This window comes from Culex pipiens, chromosome 2, assembly GCF_016801865.2.
Source record: "Culex pipiens pallens isolate TS chromosome 2, TS_CPP_V2, whole genome shotgun sequence".
Taxonomy (NCBI): Eukaryota; Metazoa; Arthropoda; class Insecta; order Diptera; family Culicidae; genus Culex; species Culex pipiens.
In genome coordinates this window covers 164804484-164818794 of record NC_068938.1, presented here as the reverse complement: position 1 = coordinate 164818794, position 14311 = coordinate 164804484, and the positions used below count along the sequence as shown (strand labels likewise).

General features: G+C 35.2%; 1 protein-coding gene and 2 long non-coding RNA genes across 20 annotated transcripts in view; 1 reads left to right on the top strand and 2 right to left on the bottom strand.

Moving 5' to 3' along the window:
• Window positions 1-14311, bottom strand: part of LOC128092723 (uncharacterized) — a 444042-nt gene that overhangs the window by 314609 nt on the left and 115122 nt on the right. The window lies entirely within an intron of this gene.
• The window catches only part of LOC120418433 (MAP/microtubule affinity-regulating kinase 3-like), a 102127-nt gene that overhangs the window by 69075 nt on the left and 18741 nt on the right, over window positions 1-14311 (top strand). For 10 of the 18 annotated variants that reach the window (XM_052707122.1, XM_052707121.1, XM_052707116.1 and 7 more), the window contains exons 12-14: window positions 321-473; window positions 7638-7735; window positions 8142-8256. In XM_052707122.1, the coding sequence (XP_052563082.1) occupies window positions 321-473; window positions 7638-7735; window positions 8142-8256 (366 nt within the window). Of the gene's footprint in view, window positions 1-320; window positions 474-7637; window positions 7736-8141; window positions 8261-14311 lie in introns of those variants that run through there. The other 8 variants (XM_052707124.1, XM_052707118.1, XM_052707125.1 and 5 more) reach the window with 7 other exon arrangements.
• LOC128092724 (uncharacterized) lies at window positions 9647-11510 on the bottom strand. The gene is made up of 2 exons (XR_008211958.1): window positions 10379-11510; window positions 9647-9811 (listed from the first exon to the last, which is right to left on the bottom strand). It is a non-coding gene; the product is annotated as an uncharacterized LOC128092724 (long non-coding RNA).

Genomic DNA, 14311 nt, shown 5'->3' with positions numbered 1-14311 from the left:
ACACAGCCTGCACACTAACGAAAGCAACCGTCTCCAATCGATTTTCTCTGTTTTTTTCTCTCCCCTTTTTTATTCTCTTTCTCTCTATTCCGAACCGTGTACCCCCGATCGTTACTAAACCGTTGAAAACGAAAACAATCGCGTGCCCCCACCTACTGTGTTTGTGTCTCTGTGTATTTGTGTAACACGACGCGACGCCGAATGATGACGTCACGCGCTCACGAACCTTGCCACGTGCCGGAATGGATCGAAATTCTAAACACACACGCACACTACCAAACACAACTCGACACACTCACCAACATCAACCAACCAAACAGCTTCATTGGTCCGATACCGGAATTTACCCGCGGCAGCTCGGCCGGCGCCGGCAGTGGCAAAGGTCACGTGAAGAGTGCGTCCGTCTCGAGCCCGGGACCGTCGGCCGACAGTAGTGCCAACAGCGCCGCCACAACCGATCCCCTCCGTCAAAGGTATTGCTTGACCACCCAGAACCTCCATACTCTTCCTTTCTCTCCCTCTCTCAGAACCGTCTCGTGGCCCTGTCGTCGTGAGAGTGCCCACGTCACACACCATCACACATACGCATCAAGCCCCGTTTTTTGGTTTCACTCTCTCTCTCTCATTGTCTTTCGCTCACCAATCTCTTTCTCTTGTATCACTCTTTCTCTCATCAATTTGATAGGGCTCTCTCGTAGTTGCTGAATCTGTCAGAGGATACGCTCTCAGTTTACTGGTTGCGCTCTCAGTTTACTCTCTCAAGTTACGAATGTTGCACAAAGCAAAAATCGAAAATATGCTAAAATCAACAAAAAATATTAAGTTAATAAAAAACAACTACGAGATAGCTCCTAAAAATCACTTGTTGTATATTTTTACAATGTTTTTTTTTTTTTGTTTGGTGATTTGACACAATTTAGTGTCGTGTGAATTTTATTTTTAAATTATTTTTTGTAGAGGTTTTGTTCTTTGTAAAATTTTTTTTTCGGCTAGAAGGTTTAATTTTTCTGTACATACCATCACATAATTCTACTAAATGTCCTCATTCTATCAAAGCAGTACTAGATCTGTGGCAGAACTTCTGTTTAGTTAAATATTTAAAATATGGCATATCAGAATTGTTTAATCAAAATAAATTGATGTGCTTAAAAAAAAACATAAAGTTGCTTTAATCGTGCCATAACTAATTATAATTATAGTTTTTTTTTTACCATGATTTTATCAATTCAATAAATAAACCTGCCTAAAAAAATACACATAAAAAATCTCAAAACTTTCTGCTCAAAATTCGATTCGGCGTAGTTTAAAAAAAAACGCACAAACATTTCACATTTGAGCAATTCTTAAGTGAATGAAACTTTGTGTTTACTTTCTTTTCATCAAAAAAGCCTTTCGGCATTATCAGTTCGTCCATAAAAATCCACAAACGATGTCCAAACAAAATTCAATCAAAACGCTAGTACTAGAAAATCTCTAACTTGATAACAGATTTTTTGATCGATTTGGAATCACATAAAAGTATTTTTTTCGGAACTAATTTTCGGCATCTCTGTAAAATGTACTTTTTAATCAAGTTAAAAACAATTTTAGAGGGTTACTTGCTATAAAAATTAATTTTTGTAAATATTTTTATAGCTGAAAATAGCATTATTTTAATTCAAAATTCTTCACAGTTTTTTGATCATTTTGATAGGATTTTTTGTATGGATTATTGCAAAAAAAATGTATAGTGATTTGTATTGACGAACTTTTGCAAAATATATCATCATTGTTTAATATGGAGAAAATACTCACAAAGTTTCATCCAAATAATAAAATACAAAATAAAATTGTTCATTTATATGTCTCATTAGTGAGAGAATCGCTCACATGTCTCTCATCAAACTTTCGCTCTCTTTCTCTCATACTCGCGCGTGCACCGCCACCACCACCACAATCAAACCAAACTCAAAAAAATCCGCTCAGCTAATCTGCTGCGTGTGCTCTCTCTTTGTTTTTCTCTCCCAAAATGATTTTTTTTTCTCTCTCTCTCAACACTCTCGCTCTCTTTCCTGTGAACCGGTTCAACTGCCGCAAATGAAAAAAAAAATCGGGTTTTTTCGGTCGCGTTTTTCGAAACTAAAATTCCCCAACCAAAAAAAAACTGTCGCAAATCAAAAACTAAATCCTCACACGCACAAAACTAACGCAAATCGGTGAGTCCAAAATGCTACCAAAGTGGAGTCAAAGTTTTTCTCGTTTAGGTTTTTCGTTTTGACTCTTTGTTTTTCTTTATTCTCTCCACAAAGTTTCGTTCTTTCGCATCATAAACAAAAGGAAGAGTCGTTTTGTACTTTGCTTTCTCTCGACTACTTGTCTCTCTCTTTGCATTTTGAGTTTTGTTCCGTTTCCTAGAGACTTGCTACCACAAAACGAAGTTAAACATATTTTTTAAAGTTGTTCAGCTTTTAGTGAATGTTTTAGACGTTTTCTTCCCCTTTCAACTTCAATCTTCACTTGAACGGTGTGGCATGATAATCGATGTTAGTCTGTTTTCCCCTTAAAACCTTTTTCAATACAAAGTATTCGATGTTTAGATCTACCTTTTACTCACGTTACTTCACCTCAAAAATCAAAAAAAGTCGATTCGTGATTCGAACAAATCGTGCGGATAGCGTTACCAGTTCACCTGTATCATATCAAAAACCCCAAAACTACTGCTGACTGGTCACCCTAGTCTGTTTCATCCTAAAATCAAGCTAAATTCTCGATTCTGTACATAATATCTAATCATCTTTTGCATGAGCCGCATAATTTCATCTTTCATCTTTGGTTTTCCCATTTTCCTTCCATTATGCGAAAAGAAACATCAAAAACTTATTCAATTTCGGTGTTGGTTATTAGTTTTCTGTGGTGTTACTTCATTGAAGGGCAAGAAGCACTAATCGACCAGTATACATGCAGAGCTCCCACCCCATCAACTCATGTTGGGTCGTGTTATCGGATATGGAAATAAGTTGGTCCAGTGTAATTAAATCGCTGCCCCCTTTCTCCCACTATTGAGCGATGAGTATAACCGAATCCATAGTACAAGGCTAACTGAGGGTTATTTTTATCCTTGCTTGGACGTCATCATTGTGTTGAAATAGAAATAATGACCCCACAACAAAGTCGATCGTTACTTTAAATCGTGACATGAATTTATTTCTGGAAATTTTCCAGGAAAAAACACTATTTTTAGAAGAACAAATAATTAAAGACGTGTTTCAACTTTTCCTCAAAGTCAGCATTGTTTAGCATAATTTATGATAATCACTCAACTCCAAAGTACATTTCTGGTACACCTGGGCGACCAGACGAGCAAGGATGCATAATTAATTAAATCGATTCCTTGGTCGAGCTTGGGCGCAACGATTTTCCCTTTTGGACAGAAATAAATCGACAATTTGCCGAGCACGACATTGACTTTCTTGAAAAGTCTCGCCGGTGTCATCGTTTCGCTGATTGATTGATGACAAAAAGTGTTTTGAAATGATAATTTGTATTTTTTCTAATTTGAATATTAAAATTGCAGGAAAACAATTTTGTAAAAAAGAAGCGAAATGAATTAGTTCAAATCTTAATATTTCAAAATTCAATTATTTTCAACGTTGCTAACTGATTAAGTTATCATTGATACTTTAATTGTCTTTGAGTATGGAATTTGAGTATGGAATAGCTGTTTAAGACATTCAAAATCTTAATAAACATTGGATGCAGTTGACACCGATTTTCATAATTTTTTAGATGAATATAATGATCTCTATTCATTTTTGTTTATCAACAAGAGGTAAAGTTAATGAAAAACTAATATAAAAATAGAGCCTGGTGCCCAGCTTAGAGTTATGATTCTATTTAATTTTGTCACATAGATTGTATATTTGAAAACTGATTCCAACTTGAGTTTGGCAATGGTTTTTTTTTGTAAATATTTTTAATTGTTTAACTAAATTCATTAAGTAATTTCAAATATATTTTTTTCCAAGTGTTGCCCTTGAACTTTTTTTGTGAGTATAAGTATAAGCGTTGAAACATGATGAAAATATTGAAATTGCAGAAAAAGCAAAGAAATTTTGAGTTATGGTAAAATTGTTTAAACATTTTTTCTCTTCAAACATTTTGCTTAAAATAAGTGGGAGAAATAGGAATAAAATTTTAAATTCAGTTATCTTTAACTTTTTGCCATTTCCAGTTGAAACGAAGTATCAAAAACTATACGTTTGTCAATTTAAAAAATAATGTTGAACTCTCGATTTTTTTGAGGACTAATTGTTTGTGTTTCTACTCAGTCATAATAATGAATTTCCATTTTTGAAGTATTTTTTTTATTTGTTGTTCAGTTTCTGTGTTTACAAAAATTGCCAATAGTTGGATGTTTTTAAATTAATTTAATAAATTTCGGTGGTTGATTTTGACTTTTCTTATAGAGAGTTTTTGTTTGAAATCATTATTTAGATAAGAAATGCCTATTATTTGAGCTTTCTGGAAAAGTCTGGAAAAAAGTCGGGAAAAAGTCGGGAATTTGAAAATGGGATTTGAGTGGTCACCCTGGGTACGACCCCTTTCATTGTTGAACATTCGAAAAATAAAAAAAATCCAAAATTTAGATCAAAGGAACTTTTGTAATTTTTTCATCGAAAAACTACAAAAAAATACCGCAAAATTTTTCTTTTAAAATATCGCAAATTATTAAAATTTTAGTACATATTCATAAAAATACGATATCTTGTGAAAATTTGTTTATTTTTTAGTTCAAGCTCAACTAGTGAAAATCATGACAAAATTTGAGTATTTTAAAAAAATACGGTGGAGTAATATAATGTGTTTGAGTATTTATTTTTTTTCAACTTAGGCTGGTACAAATATTTTTAAAAGTTTTTGTCACCCCCCCCCCCTTCAAAATTGGCCCGAAAGATCAGGGGGCAAAAAAAATATTTTTACAATAAACTTCAAAATTTCAATGAAAATTCAAGTGCAACCAGCTGAAGTCAAATTAAAATACATTCTCCTGCGTTTAAAATCATTTTTAGCATGTTTGGGTTTATTAAAAAATCTTAAGATTTTGTGAAAATTTTCGATGCAAAATCTTTCTTAGATTATCTTCAAAAAATCTTATAGATCTTAGATTTTTTGAAAACTAATGATTGCAAAACAACTGAACTAGTGTACAATGCATTTTAAAACACTTTTTTCATTTAAATGTGGAGACAATGGCTTGTTATTAAAATTTTTATTTTTTTTATTTTTTTGCCCCCCCCTTGACCTCGGCCAGGGCCGAGGGACAAAAACTTTTTTAAATATTTGCATCGGCCTTAAGTAGGTACAAATTAATCCTCATTTCTCTAAAACAAACAAGCAAAAACTATCAACAAAAGTTATCCTCAAAAAAATTATGAGTGACTAAGAATCCCTGAATTTATGTTTTAATAAACTCTCCGTTTTAACCGATTTGTGGCAGTAAAATTAAAAAAAACTTCAATGATTCTCATTTGATTAAACATTTTAGAATGAACTATCAAAAATGTGTTTATTTTCATTTCAAAATTCCACTTTTAGCAAAAAAAAAACATTTTGTCCGAGGTTCTCTCGATTTTTTCAATTGGCATTGGCTTTATAATACAATAACACGAGGATAGACACTTTTTTTTAAATTGAAAAATACGTATTCAATTACCTGAATTTTGCCTTTTGAACACAGTTTTCAAGTTACTGCAATGCTGTATTTTATTACTTAATTCATGTAGAAACATTTATTTGAAAAAAATATTGTGGTAAATAAAAAATTATAATTTTCCAACAGCAATTAGTCATACAATGTATTCTGCTTAAACCTATCCAAAATTATAATTAAATTTTAAAGAAATGTCCTTTAAAGGCTTAAAGACTCAATAAATACAACTAAACTCAGATGCAAAAATATATTTTCTATATTTTAATTTGATGGACAATAATGGTAGAAAAAAATTGCAAACTGATACTTGAAAAAAATTTGGAAATACTTGAAAACTTATTGATATTACTTTAATTTAGTGATTAGCGTCAACATTTCTAATATAATTTCCCATTTTCCCTAACAAAATTAAAAAAAAGTTTTGAAAAATTTTAATTGTTTAAAAAAAATGTCTGTTTTTTTCAAGATTTATTCAGACTCTGATTTTTTTCTTATACCTGATTTTTTTTAAATTTGAATTGCATTTAATCAAAATCTTCAGAATTTGTGAGATCTTCACAAAAAAAATTGCAAACAGAAACTACTTCTTCTAAAAGTAAATTAACGTGTATAATATTTCATTTTTTTTACTATTTCAAAATCCAAACGTTAAATTAAACAAAAAAGCCTCTTCCGGTATATGTTAAACTTGTTTTTGCTACATTTTTCTTGAGTGTCATTAAAATCAAAAATGAAAAATTTTTTTACCAAATTTTTGCACACTACATTTTGAAAATTTGTTGCTGCATTAAGTTAAAAATAAGTGTAATTAAAACGTCTATTTTAGAGTTAAAAATTGCTTGCATTATCGAAAATTGCTTGCATGCAAACTGCTGACTCGAAAACTGCTGACAGAACTGAGTAATGCAATTGGTATTTTATAGTTTATTGGGAAAAATACACAACATTTAAGTGATCAAAATATGAATGTAAGATAATCTATTTTGTTCTGGCATCACTTCTTTATGATAACATTTTCACATGCATCAAACGTTAATTCATTTCATAAATTTCTCTCTTTTCCACCTTAGCTCATTTTCTTCTTAGACTAGTCAGTAACAGTAGTACCCCTCAACAATATTCTCCCGTACTAACACCAATTTCCCCACCAAAATCCCCTGCCCAAAAAAAACCCTTCAATTTGCGAGCAACACGAGTACACAACTCCCGCAAATTTAAACCCCTCCTCCCACCAGCAGAAATGTTGACTGTAAAGTTTCGCCCCTCCCCCCATATCTCTCTCTCACTCTCACTCTCTATTGGTATCTCCTCCGTTTGTTGTGTTAGTGTAACCCGGTTGTTAGCTCCGCCTCCACCGCCCCTCCAAATCGATCATTTGCAAGTGTACATTGTAAACCCAGACATCAACTCTGGAGTTTTGAAATTGGTTCCAAAAAACCTTTTGTTGTATAAATCATCCAGCATCATCAGCCAGTCGTTGAAACCCTACCACCACAGGAGAGCAACTGGGTTTTTTTTTTCTCATTTTTATCGTTGGTTTTGTTTTCGTATTTTTGTTTTTTTTTTTTTTGTAACTATTTCTTTGGTTGTTTTGGCTTCTTGAGTTGAGTTTTCTGGTTTTATTTAGTGAGCGAAGGGTATCTTTTAAGTGAACAAAGTGAACATAGTTGTAAGCTAGTTTTAAGTTTGTTTTGATAACCTATTATATCGCCAGTGAATTTGTTTTTATATACTATTTCTCTTGTTTCTTTTTTCTTCTTTCTTTTCCGTTTTCTCCGTACTCGTTGAACAAAAAAAATCAAAAATACCAACCTGAACCTCCTCCTGAACCACATCACCACATCGACCCCGAACCAAAAAAACTGTGAAAATGTGAAAAACCAACCTTGTTAAATACAACCCAACCCAACTTCATCACCACCACCACAAAAACACTCTGCCCTCACAGCATGGTGAATCGCAATAGTCTTACACCAGCCGTTAATTCTTCCAGACAACCGGTTGCATTTCCCAGGAATGTTCCATCGCGATCGACTTTCCACTCGGGTAAGTGTCCTATCTCCCCTCCTCTCGGTATCACTACTACTATCACGCCTACTGTGATGATGCTGCCTACCCCCTCACTACTACGAATGCAACACTGTTGTCACTGATACAAACACACGTTTGAGAATGCATCTCTCACACACACATGCAAAAAAAATGAGAAAAAAAGAAGTTTGTAGTGTAAATCTGTCGTTTTGTGAAGAAATGCTCTCTATCTCTCTATTGTTCTCTCCCTCCCTTGAACACTGTTTGTTGTTTTGTAAAGTGCAACTGTATGCGACGTAAAAAATGAGAAAAACTTGTATCATTTCCGTTTTTAAACCGTTTTATTTACCAGAAACAAAATGCTTACTTTATTTGTTTATACTAATCGTCTATTGTTCTCTTCCACGCAAAATAAAAACAGGCCAAACCAGATCCAGAAACAGTACGGCATACTCCGGAGCAGGAGGCAACGTCGGCGACTCGCCACACACTGGCAAGACTTTCCTACAAAGACTTACTACCAGATTCAGCAAACGGTAAGTGCCACAATGCTGCCAACTTTTCCAGTTTTTCTTTTTTACTTTCGTTATCTTTAAAAAAAACAGCCATACATACCTCTCTACAACCCATCCTTCATCTTTTCCGCGAAAAATAATACGCAACTTTTTGACATAAACCTTAAAGTTTTCCTTTTTTAAAATAAACCTTATTGTATCATCAAAAACCCCATTTTCGGCATCTTTCCCCCTCTAAAACCGGTTGTGATTTTCACCTAATTTTTAACCTTTACTCCTAACTTTTACCTAGTTTTGTTTTTGGCTTCCCTTTCTCAAACCTACTAAACCCACCACCACTACGACACTCTTTTTAACTCTCTCTTCATATTTTCGCGCACACACACACTTTTAACTACTCCCTCTCTCCATCTTTCAAACTAACCCTAAACTCTAAAAGTAACCACAACACACTTCAAACATATGCCCAACCCCGCCGAACACAGTGTGTTGTTGTCACACTACCACCACGTTTCGATCGTCGTTTTGTCGTGTCGTGTTGTTTCACTTTTGTTTTGTTTGTTTGACTGTTTGTTTGTTCGAATGTGTTTGTTACAGTATACAGTTACGAATGGGGTGGGCAAAAAAAAGGAGACACAATAGTAAAAGATATCACTGTGATTTTGTGCGTCGTTATTGTTGGAATGATAGGGGAGAATTCGGTTCTATGGGCATTTCCACGGTGGGGTTGTTAAACGAAAATTGTTTTTGATGCGCTATTGGTAGCGAGCGGTGGAGATGCTCTAATTCTCTCTTTTTACGGGAATCGGTTTTGTTTTTGGGTTTCACTGATATGAAAAAAAAATCGATTTCGATCATTTTGGAGTTTTGCAGCAATTTTTTTTTTACATACATGAAAAAAAAAATCCTGAGGTATTAATAATAATAATTTAATTTAAAAAAATACAAAAATAAACGCAGGACACCGCATTATAAATAGTTAATCTTCCTACGGTATTGGGGTCCTTTTCGGCCTTTTTGAAAATTAATTTTGCCATAACTTTTGCTATATACATGCTAGAGCCTTGAAATTTTCTGACATTAAATTTATAGTATTAATACTTATTTCACAAAACAAATAAACCTTGGACACCCCTAGGGGAGCGTCCATAAAAAAAGTTACTTTAATGGTATTGGTGTCCTTTTCGACCCGAAACTTTAAAAAATCATCAAAAATCCAAGTTTTTGACCAATTCCTGTTCTTTTGGTCACAAATAAAAGCTAGGATCTGGAGTTTTTTTTTTAAAGGTCCAATAAACCAAATTTTCAGTTTTTGCTTTTTGGCTGTTTTTTAATACCCCTGACTCAAGGCGGTTTCACAAACACTCAAAAAGCAAAAACTGGTAATTTGGTTTATTGGACCTTTTCAAAAAAAAACTCCAGGGAGGTCCCCTTTCCGAAACCCACCCACCTGGAAAACCGGATTTGATCACTATGGCCACCGGGAATCGGCTACAACCTAAAAAAAGACTTTTTTGAGACCCCAACTTTGATGACCTTTGATGATCCTCCAATAATAATATCAGGGCCAGGTGACCTACCGGTTCCGGAACCCGGCTCCGTGGCTTAATGGTTACGGCTTCTGCCTCACAATCAGAAGGTTCAGGGATCAAATCCCGGTCGGTACCTTTGAAATTTGGAATCAGGAATTGGAACTTTGAATATGAACAAAAACGAAACATAATCAGGTGGGATTCGAACTCACACCTTTGGATTGATGGTCTGGGACTCTAACCAGTCGGCCATCTGAAGGTTATAAAACATGTTGTATTCTTCTCATATTAAATACGCTCTGATCCCTGATTTGCCTGAAGGGATTGGGAGTCTTAAGATAGATCAAGGATCCGTCTGGTGCTTGCTTCTATGTTAAGGCGGGGCCGGACAATGCCCAACGACCTCGGAATTGGGCCGCTAGGATCTCTGCCATTCTGAAATGGGTCGTTGGAAGCAGCGCGAGGGCTATCACCACCTAATACCCGGGACTGAGATAAGTTGTATCAGCATTCGGCATATACAAAAGTCTGATACAAATTATACTTTCCCATAATTTCGCTACCGGTTAGCGGGTATTGGATTGGACCACACACACACACACACAGGTGACCTACCGGTTCCGGAAATCCGGAACATCCGAAAAGTTCATGTTTTACTGTTTTTCAAGTATATGTGATACCAATACACTCATGATAGTTGAAATTGATCCATAAAACTTACTAATACACAAAACACGATTGCAAGAACCACTCTGAAGTGTTACTGGCCAATTCCGAGTAACCTGGAACCGGTTCCCAGGTACCCAATGAACGGTCAACTTGACTTTTTTGGTGAACACTCATCATGTTGCACACCAAACTTTATAAAATTGGAAGATATATCCATTTTTGATAATGCCGTTGTTCGCTGGGCCATCTTGGCCAATCTGGAACCGGTTACCGGTGGCCCCTTGGGGACACTTCCGGAATATGAGATAAACCCTATCATCCGACATATCAAACTTCATGAAATTGAAAGATATGTCAATCTACGGTCATGCCGTTGTTCGCTGACCCATCCTGGCCATTCTGGAACCGGTTACCGGTGGCCCCTTGGGGACACTTCCGGAATACGAGATAAACCCTATCATCCGACATCATGATTTGCTTTTACCTTCATGTGAATACTTTTTGTAATGTAATTTTTTACGTTTTATATCAAGCTTTTAAAGAAAAACCCTTGAATTCCACAAATACAATAACATCCCACAATTATGGAAAGGCCAATTTGGAGGCAGTGTTTGCTGCTCTGAATAAAATAGTTTTGAAAGGTGGTTTTTTGTTTCAAAAGTACTACTTTTACAAGTGAAATAGCATGAGAATATCTTAATAAAGGTCCTAAAAATAGTAGGCATGACATAAAAGATGGCATGCTATTGACTAATTATCACAAAAGTGTTCAAAATTTGTAGGTGTTCCGAATATGTGGGCTGACTGTACTATAACCAAAAACAGTGTATGGGTTGTACTTAAAAATGCGTACGAAAAGGTGGGTTAACGAACTCAGCCACTCATGATTTTTATTTGGAATGTAGTTAAAAACGAAAAAAAAACAAAAACAAAACGTTGACCTTTGCCGAGACGTTTTGAATTTCTGTTTTTTGCCGATATTTTGTGTAAAACATATCACATAAAAGAACAGATTTTCGAACAGGTAATCATGACAGCAACTGTGGTGTAGCAAGTCTTAGTTTTTATGTAAAATTATCATATAAACCCAAAATATGACCAAAAATCGATATTTTGACATTTTGGGTCAATTCTGAGGGTAGATTCAGATTCAACTGGCAAAATTACATGGAAAACATATAGGGGCAGGGGGGGCAGAATGGACCAGGGGGGCAGAATGGGCCACCCTTGGTTTTGGGCTTTAGAATGGATTTAGACCAATTGTAAGGCAAGGGTCTTATAAAGGACGTCAAATTACTTCACCATATCGAAAACGAATTTTGAATTCATTGTATTTTTCGAATTATGAGCAAAAATGTAAATTTATTGACAAAACTACGCAAATGTTGTTTATTTCGAGGTTTTTAAATAAGCTTTCTGAAAAGTTGGATTGTTTGAAAAAGTTTGCTCAATGCTTATAACGTTACTAGATGTTACTACCAAGGTATACAAACAACAACGGAACCTTAAAATCATTTAGAGACTTGGTGGTGGAAGTGTTAAATTAAAATCCACTTGGGGGCAGAATGGACCACCCTTATCCTGCCTTATAAAAACAATCAAAAGTTATGAAATTTGGATTAAATGGATTATTTCACTCCAGGTAGCTTCACAAATCACGTTTAATGCAAAATTAGTTGATTTTTTAGTTGTTTTGATGATTATTTGTAAAAATAGTGTCCTTTTTCAACATATTAACACTATTTACAAAAATTTTGTTTTGATAAGTGACTATTTTTATTAAAGTGGTCTAACTTCATGGAAACTATGTTAGAAAGGTACCTTAAGTAATTTCTTATCTCCCTTCAACGTTGTATTAGACAAAATGGCTTGTTTTCTAAGGTGGCCCATTCTGCCCCGCAGGGTGGCCCATTCTGCCCCGCAGGGTGGCCCATTCTGCCCCGCACCCTGGAAAAAAAGTCGAAAAAACTTTTTTTTTAAAGTGGCTCAAAAACAGTTTTAAGCTAAAAAATTTCATCAGCCAAGTATATAACATTGAAGGGAACATCCCAAAGCATAAGCCTACTACACTGAATTCATAAGTTTTCATGTTTTTCTATGGTTTTTGGCGCATTTTACTAAGGCGGGCCATTCTGCCCCCCCTCCCCCTAGTTGGACAATTTTTGAATTTCGTTAGGGGCGTCCCATACACTTTTCCCTTGAAAAATTGACATTTACAAATGAAGATATCTCGAGTTATTTGTATGGGAGTCCTAGTATGATCCAAGACACGACAACACATTGGTAAAGTAGTCTACTACACACACTGAAGCTATGCGGGTATGATCAGTGGTAAAAAATCACTGCCCTCTTGCTCGTTACCGTAAAAGACCAACAGATCTTAACTTCAGGGAGTCCTAGGAGAACCCAGGACACTCCAACACATTAGCATAGCAGTCTACCATCCTCACTGAAGCCATGCGGGTATGATCAGCGGTCAAAAACCGCCGACCTCTTGCTTGTTACGGCGGTAGACTCACCGGTCTTAACTCCAGGGAGTTTACGGATGACTCAGAACATCCCAATAAGTTGTTACAACATTGCACTGTATCCTTCCATACTCACTGAAGCAGTCTGGGTAGGATCCGGTTTCAAAATCTTGAAGTTTCGACTTGTTTCTATATTCTTGTAAAAACGGTTCAAACGGATAGAAACAAGAGAACTCATGTTTCAATCATGCTAATACATATCAGAACTCATAGTTTTCGCTGATACGCCTCGAATGAAGTCGAGATGATCGAAATCCATAAAAAAATAGAGATTTTATGAATGATTTTAGAAATAGCAAAAATACGATTTTTTGTACATTTTTACCCAAAATGCTCAAACTTCAACAGGTTATAACTTTTGAACCCCGGGGTTTAGAGAGTTGGTCCAGAAGATTTTTTTCATGTCTCGGCGAGATCTTTCGAAAAAAGTGTACATCCTTGGACCAGCTCCCATACAAATTTGCCCATTCTCCTTTGCCACATAATTATGAAAATTTGAGTATTTTCGAAAAAATACGGTATTATGTGAAAATTTGAGTATTTATGCTTTGAAATCTACTCAGCCCGGGAGCATGTTAACAGCTCCCATACAAACTGAGCGTACCCGTTTTTTGGGCCTTAGATGGCGGCCTTCGACATTATGTAGCCAAACATTTGGAAATGGCGAATAGTTTAAATTAATATAGCTTTTGCCTTGTTTCGGTTTAAAACGACGAAAAAAGCATTCTTGAATCCTTTTCTTGAAAAGTTTGTTTAGAGATACGCCACGTTAAAATATTAGTCTCGAACAGTTGGAGGGAGCGTGCCGCGAAAGCCGTCACGGAAAAAAAGTTTCCTATGCAAATTTTGAGTTGCGTGTTCAATGGGCGGACTCCGACGAGGCCCACTTACCATCTATGGGTGGATACGCGCAACTCACGAAAACTGTCATTTTAGGGTACGGCTGAATTTAATGCACTATAAAAAAATATATTCTTAGCGAATGTATTGAAAGTTTAACATGATATTGATGGATTAGGCATTATCGTTTTAGATAGATGATAATATTATCGACGATCAATTCTATCGATTAACAACCTTGGCCCGTATTTTTTTGGTTTGGTCCTTGGTCTATAAAATGATTGTTTTCGTTAATTCTTGCATAAACCAATTTTTTGAAAAATCAGATAATTTTTTTCAAATCATGCAGTTTTCGCAGGGAATTCCTGTATAATTATTATTTTTTTAATAAATCAGCATTGTTTTGAAAACTTCTTCTTGAGCTCTTTCTCAAGCTCAGCATAATTCCAAGCATTTCCGTTCTTATTAAATTTTTAATTTCCATTTTGGCTATGGTTCTTTGTATTG